We start from the raw sequence: 7,692 nt of genomic DNA on the forward strand, positions 1-7,692 counted from the left end.
AGTACACTAAGGTATTTCTATGAATTTTTATTCCCACTTTCCACAAAATATCTACACCTACGGAGGAAAAATCCTGTTATATATATATATATATATATATATATTTCCGTAACGCGGGCGGCGCATGTATTTCCCAAAACTCGCAAAAGCCTAAACCCGTCGCATTTTAGCAGTTTAATCGATATCAGTCTGCTTGCCTATACGGTAATGAGGATGAGATCATTCAACTTCATCATATCACACAACCTTATTTCTTGATGACATCTTCTTGCTTGAGCTACGCCCTTCTTACCCAAAATACCAACAAACACACCTAGATGTCTCCAAGAAAGTTAGATTCATGCGCCCAACAAAACATCTCCTAATTGGCAAGCCCTATTACCATGTAGGGTGATCTTTGAGTTAATAATTAACATTGCGCTATCCGAGCAGAGTCTCTGCCTTTCTGTATGCAGATCGATAAATGTCAACGAGCAGTTGTGGTTAGAAGCAAGAGGGATACCCGTTAGATTGTGTCACGAATTCAGTAAAATCCTGTTAGAGTCACGAGTTCTTCGGTGTTTCAATTTTGGAGGTTTCCAGCTGTGCGCAATCATAAACACACAGCAGACCCCACTTCAGTTTCGACGGACGGGATTCCTAGAACTTGATAACTCGTCGAACACTGCCTTCTAAGGCAGACTTTCAAGGATTTGGAATCATCGCTATCCTGGACAACTTACCGCAACTCTGGCATATCTGTAGATCACTCCGTACCTTGACTGTGAGCGGAATGAGTGCATGGGTGAATTAAAACATTACCTTGCAATAAGGACGGTTACTGTCTTTTTCGATGGGTTTGAAGAAGCAAGCTCCTCGCCAAGAAGAATATTACGCTGATGAAGTGGGTCTGATTGAGGATTTGATAACTCAGGGTGCTGTTCCGCTGTCAACTTGCTGCTCACCAGTCTCAGTCAACCTGCATACCTCCGATGTCATTGTTAAATTTGGCACCAGTACGTTGTACGTCAAAGGAAATTAGCAATCGGAACGAACATTTCCAGGTCCCAACGGTCATTGGCTCGAATGTTTCATTACCTACCAGCTGCACTGTTCTTATTGCAGACTGAACCGAATTGCAATGAAACTGAGTTTATAATACGATTGATTTTCCACCCAGTTCAAGCCGTCAGTGAATACAAGAAGACTCCATGTTAAGGCATCTTGGCATTTACGAACTCCTTCATTTTCCCGTAGATGTTTGAAAACAACAAGTCTGCTCTTAAGGAACTGAACTGCTCTGACTTAATCACTGCCGTGCAAATAATAACCACGTGTTATTTATACACAACCTCGAGTGGGCTACGGACAAATGCGTCGTGGTGAACAAACGTTCGACCCCAACAGAAAAGGCGCACATGAGTTTTCAATGATCTTGCAAACCACACGCGTGGTCTTCCAATGGACGGCTGCGGATTTACAACCGGTGTTTCTAGATATCATCTATGAACATTCGTTCCTCCAGTTCAAAGTCCAAATCGAACGGTATGGGAAAATTTATTCCGTGTACTGTTTGAAGTGAACGACTCCGTTTAGGCGGTAAAACAGAACTCATGAACCCTAATGTTGATCATATCCAAACAGCTATAGAACAGCTAGTTTCCGGTTTCAGAGCATCCAGACACTCAGAGAAATAGATACGCTTCAGGTGGGAAGCTAATTAAAATCCATTGAAACTCCAGAAACTATCAGTGCGTAACTTGTAGTAGAAAATTCAAGTTTATAGGTCCAAGCGTTATTCCATAGAACGTAGAGGGCGAAACTGTGACAGTTGCAGAGAGAAATTCTTGGCTTCATCTCATCATGCATTTGTTTGCGTTTCATGAGAAAGAAGGCACGAAATGTTGATTTCCCTTTGAAATGACCAGCAGATTTGTTAGCCAGAACTAAACTTTAGCGTGAATTCTGCACGCGGGATGTGATGTGTGTTAAAGTTGTCTAAATATTCGACGGATACACCGCGGCGTATTGTGCTGGTGGTTAAAGCCACCAGCTCTGAATTCTAGCTTTGACGTTATTCAAAACATCATAAAGAAGTGTACAAATGTTAGCAATGTTGTGGAATGTAGGTGTTATTAGTAAACTTGTTAATAATAAAGCGTGGTTCAAAAAGCAGTCATCTCCGACAGTTTAGACGAGGAATTTTTTACGATCACTCATTTGTCGCGTTCTGTATGAAGGTCTTGCCCTTGATTAGACGAGTGACATTTCTTTTATTTCGCGGACAAAGGTGAAACGCAATTTGTCACCTTTGGCTTGCAGTTACCAAGTGGGGTTTGACACATTTGGGCTGTCACCCGCGTGAGATCACCCTTTACCCGTTTCTGCAACGTTGACCGACACTTCGCTCTGTCTTAGTTTGCCATGTCGATTGACACCTTTAGGGGGGCGCAGCGATTCTGTACAGTAGAACAGTCAGGAGAATCAGGGTGAGTCATTTCACATTCGATCAGCTGACTCATTAAACCGGGCTAACTGGCCGGTATGGGTAACTAAATAGCACGAAGCCCCTTTGAATAAGGTCATCGGGAGCCACAAATTCGAACCGATGGAGGCCGGAGCCAGGGTTCCATGCTTCAGTGATCACAGAATGGAGAAGTGGGAGTCTAAGCCAAAGTTGTGCTCGACGAGGTCGAAATTTGCAGATGACTTCCTTCTAAAATTTGTGAAATGACAAACCGTCCGATAAACTCTCATCATCATTTAATCCTCAAGAACGAACAAAACATACAAATCCATCCCCTCTCCAATGTTTTATCATCGATTCCATTGTCTCTGATGATGACCATGGCAAAAATTACTCTGATGATGATGAAGGTAAGGTAAGTTAGAACACTCCCACTGATAAGATCCTAGTTGGTTTGGCAATCAAAGCTAACCTGTTTGTCCCTCCGTTACAATTTATTATTCGGCAGAATTGTACCGCACCTTGCGCAATACGTGACTTCAGAATTCGAAGATTTTTTCGAATTGAATAGTTTCCTAATTTTGCATAATATGTTTAGGTCATTAAACTACCGAATTTGACGTTCAATACACGGATCAAATTCATCTCATTCTCTAGATTGAAATTGTAATGAAAGTAGAGAGAGTGGATCTTGTCTTCTGACTGCAACTGTGTGGTTCCTTCTCATTTCCAGTATGTCGTTTTACTAACCTGGCGCGGATTTGTGGTGTCGTTGCATTTGATTCGGCGAATCGAGTGATTTGCAATATTCCCCTTCAGTCGCGAAGCCAAGTATCTCGGCGCGGGTGTCGATTTGTTGGATGTTAGAATTGATGGTGGTTGTGGTAGCCTTGTGTCTGATTACATTTATATTCTACGATCGGGTGGTTCGATAGCTGGACATGATTTTGTTAATTCCTCTCAGTTGTCCCGGGTTGCTCTCAGTGGGATCTTCAGAGCATAGGTCATGAAAATCAAGTTGTTCATGAGACCGTTGTGTCTTGAATTTATTGACTATACCCGAAACAAAAATCCTGCTAATGAGTTGATGAAATGGTGGAGTAACTCGCTCTCCCTTTGGCCTTTACCTAGGGTATTTGCCACCCGCTACTTTCAGCTCATTTGGAATTGCTTCCTGATGATGTTACCCTTAAAATATTTATCGCATAATATAGAAAATTCTGAAGTGGCTATAATATCTTCAATACATTTGATTTTCGCCCCAAGAAATTGCGGCGTGTACTATCAGCTGCAAGTCAAATTACACAAATCATGACAGAGAGCCACCAGGCCCTTGGTTGTAGACGTACTCGGAGTCGATTAACGTTGCCACCAACTGGCGAAGATGTCAACCCGGGAACTTCGTAGTTCATAGATAAAATTGGACAATTTATTGGAGGAAAGCTCGTTGTTTGATTGCGGATTAAAACGCTGAGCTCCGGAGAGGTGATTTTAAATGATGGAACCGTCGTTTGAAGCACGTTTGAAGATCATGCTAGGTTTCACCACCCTCTGTACTGGTTATATAATTATTAATTACTCTTCTTCGCAATCATCATTTCAAACTCCAGATACGATGGGGCTGATAATTAATGTGAGAAATTTCGCGGTATTCCTCTTTGCTAGCAGTGCACTCTCTGAACAGACAATTTACTTTTGAAGTCAACACATTTGATTGTGATCAGCCTACAAGAGGATGGGATTTCGTTGCATCCGCACCAAGTAGAACACTATTTGTCGTAGTGTAGAGAGAAGGCGTTCTTTTTAGACAACATTATCATTTTCGATGATAACACTAGTGAAGCGCTGCTGGGAAGCGATGCTGTTTTATTTGAATAAAGCCCAATGAATTGGATCACGGAGGGTTACCAACGAGTAGCGAGCAATAAACTGACCAAGACCATTAATTAGAAAATCTTGATAGAAAATAGCACAATGGAACCCACTGATACACGTTAGCCGAACAATGTCCTTCCGTGCGTGAAATCGATTTCAAAGGCGTTGCTCACCTATGTTCTTAAATGCAATTTGCCCTAATTCAGCAAGCAAGCAGTTAAAGTTTATTCACATAGGAACGATGTGTAATGTTCCATTTGGCGCTGTGGTTATTGGAACATCTCGGAATACTCACTAATTTTTCTTTTCCGAATTTGTTATACAGTAAGTTTAGTCAAGAAGTGACATTACGCAGGTCATATCCTCGAACAGATTCTGCTTCATCCGTTGTAATGATTGTGCTATGATTGCGGTTAAGGGCATAGAATAAAATATTTTCCCACGAAGCAGCAAGACATAAGATGGGCGGTATCTCCTCCAGAAGTATATTTCCAGTGTACATTCCTACTTGCTCACCAGGAGGTCAAGTGATGTATGGTGCGGACGGGCCTCGAAACCTTTCCGCCCGACAGTCCCCGTCACTTATGCGGAAAAAAAGGACATTGCTGGTTTTAAAGTGTCCTGTGCAGCACGGTACACTGAGTGTCTAGTTGTTGTGTTAATGCTGACGGATAGTTTATGGGGTCTTAAAGTTTTTTTCGGTACCACATGATCATTAATGGTGTCTTACGGCGTCACTTGATTCGCGACAATGTGGCTGGCTGTAAATCAAACTGAGAGCATCCTTTACAAACAGATGCAATGGCTCGGTCATATTTCATCGTCCGCCAAGTCGACTGTTGTTCTCCGTTTTCCCATCCAGTCCAACGTAAAGAAGCACATGTGTCTCTGCGCAGACGTTTTTGTGACCACATTCAGATGTTCAACGCCTCGGTTGGCTTCAAAAACCCTTCCCTAAGGCCAGTCAACTATAGATTATTCTCTTAGATAAGCTTACGCTTTGGATGTCTATATAAAAACGTAGGTGAACACATTTCCTTTGTAGCTGATGGACTCGGATGCACAGGGCATTCTACTCTTAGGCATGACCAGGAAACACAGCAATAACTATCTTTCATGGTAGCCTGTATTTAGGGGAGGTAATCTGAACATTCAACCATCAAATTTTCCGATGAGCATTATACCAAATTTACTTATATTGTCTTATATTCTCTGAATAATCAAGTAACTCAGTCGAGATTATCTTTTGGGATACTGGTTGGTTTATTCAACGTACCAGTCCCCAACGTTAAACTGAGGGTTCAATTAATCAGTTTACAGACTAGCGTTAACCTGAACAGGTGCGCATATACACAAATTTCAAGGAGGATTTCGTTTCGAGACTATATTTAGGTTGTTGAAGCCACTCACGTATACCAGCTGAAGCCCAATACTGCGGTTTCACTGTTTTTGGTCCTGGGTAGCTTATTGGTCGCCTCCCAATCTCTCATCTGGAAAACTCGTTGGATGCACATTTGCTCTCCGGGAATTTATGAACGGCTGTCATTCAACTTCAACCCAGTATTGTTCACTCTATCGAAACTACGAAAAATGAGAGGCGCTTCCTCAATACATTGCCGGGTTTCAGCACAGAGGCTGCCAGAATATGAAGCTAGCATTGGCAGCTCTTGAGAGCCGTCAATGATGTTGAAACCTGGACATCCTCTGACCCACCTAAGTCACGAAATATGTCAACAGTTGCGTGCAGTTAGCGCCATGTTAAAGGAAGTCTGAATAGCTCGGTAGAATTGCTCCTAAAATTATTCCTTTCTACATATTTTACCATCACAACCATACTACTGATAATTTGGCTGACATCCAGCGGGTTATCTAGGCTTCAATTTATCTACCTATTTGATTTCATCTGGACGTTAGAGATGTCAATATTTGGTCTATAGAGATGGATGCATTTTTGGAAGTTTTATACAAATTCATGTCTGAGTATCTAATTCTCTCCCACTGGCGTGAAGTGTTCCCCTACTCCTTGTCACGAATATGGGTGAAGTTAACAAAATACCCTACTACAGTCCGATTCACTAGTTCCCTAACACTCCTCAATGTGGTGCCTTCCCGACATGTGCGCCACAAGTTCCGTTAAGCAGCCTGGGCATTGACCTCACGTGTTTTGCAACAGTTAGAACTTAGGGACTTTACTAGCATGTAGAATGGTCAACAACCCCAAAGTGTACTTTGTAGGTGGTATTAATAGAGACTACATGTTCAAGAGAGTGACCCTATGGCTGATATGCACAACAAACGTGACAAAGAAGGAAGCCACTTCAGTAATCCATCGACTAACGTTTATAGCCTCCTTTAATCCCCAAGAAACCCAAAGATGTCTGCATACTTCACTCGGACACGATGCTGGTAGGTGGTATTTAAAGATGTCAACGCCTTCTTCTTAGTATCATCGTGATCAAGAATTGAATGAATGCAGACGTGGAGAGTAGCAGTCATTTGAACTAATACCTCTCGCCCTGACGGCATCCAGTGTAACCACACATAAATAAATGCCTGAAAATGCAAACTGTCTATTACACGTTCAAACTTTCAAAGCATTTATAGCTCAGTACATATGCACATAGAACATTGTGTCGTGGAAGAACACATGGCAAGCCCGCTGGTGGTGGATGCCTAATGGGTCGTTTGAGCCTTCGAATGGGAGTGAGAATGTGGTACATTCAAGATCTACCAAACCAAAATACCGCTTGCTTGTCTGGTGCAAACGCTTCGCGAGCAATTGCAATGCAATAGAGGGGAAGCTGCACCAGCAGTCTCGTGAAAACTGAGGTCAAGCATTTCCCTCTTAGGTTGTCAGATTCATTAAGAGCCTTGTTTAATTATGGCCGAGACTAAATGTTTACAATGATCTTCGAGAATCTCTCTGTCAAAAGTGAAGGCAAAAAAGATTCATACGCGGAGGAAGATTAGACAAAATTAGAGATAAAATGGTTATGAAAACAAACGGCACGGACTTTGTTTCCGTTCGATAGTGTACCAAATATCATAACAACAAAGCGGCATTAATGGACATGCACGTCACGCACTTCATCCATTCGCATTCGTTTCATTTCCGTCCGTACCAAATTAATGGCATTAATGGACGTGCATGTCACGCACTTCATCCATTCGCATTCGTTTACTTCTCTGGAAAGGGGTGCCTCATTGGCCTCCCCGTAAAAGTACAACTGTACACTGCTCCACAGCAAATGCTGTCATGCCATGGCGGCTATCGCCTACAGCCTGAAAGAAGCACGAGTTTACGAGGATATCATCGCATTATTACCAGAGAGAGCGACATGAAAGTTAAAATAATGGTTCACTCCGGATGT

At 42.3% G+C, this 7,692-nt stretch overlaps 1 protein-coding gene across 1 annotated transcript in view; it reads left to right on the top strand.

Moving 5' to 3' along the window:
* Positions 1-832: 832 nt before the first annotated feature.
* The window catches only part of T265_12108 (hypothetical protein), a gene marked incomplete at both ends in the record, with an annotated part of 17,339 nt that continues 10,479 nt past the window's right edge, over positions 833-7,692 (top strand). Inside the window, 2 exons of the mRNA XM_009179092.1 lie at positions 833-995; positions 2,755-2,861. Of these exons, the coding sequence (XP_009177356.1) occupies positions 833-995; positions 2,755-2,861 (270 nt within the window). The remainder of the gene's footprint in view (positions 996-2,754; positions 2,862-7,692) is intronic.

Source organism: Opisthorchis viverrini (genome assembly GCF_000715545.1).
Source record: "Opisthorchis viverrini unplaced genomic scaffold opera_v5_859, whole genome shotgun sequence".
In the NCBI taxonomy this organism is placed as follows: Eukaryota; Metazoa; Platyhelminthes; class Trematoda; order Opisthorchiida; family Opisthorchiidae; genus Opisthorchis; species Opisthorchis viverrini.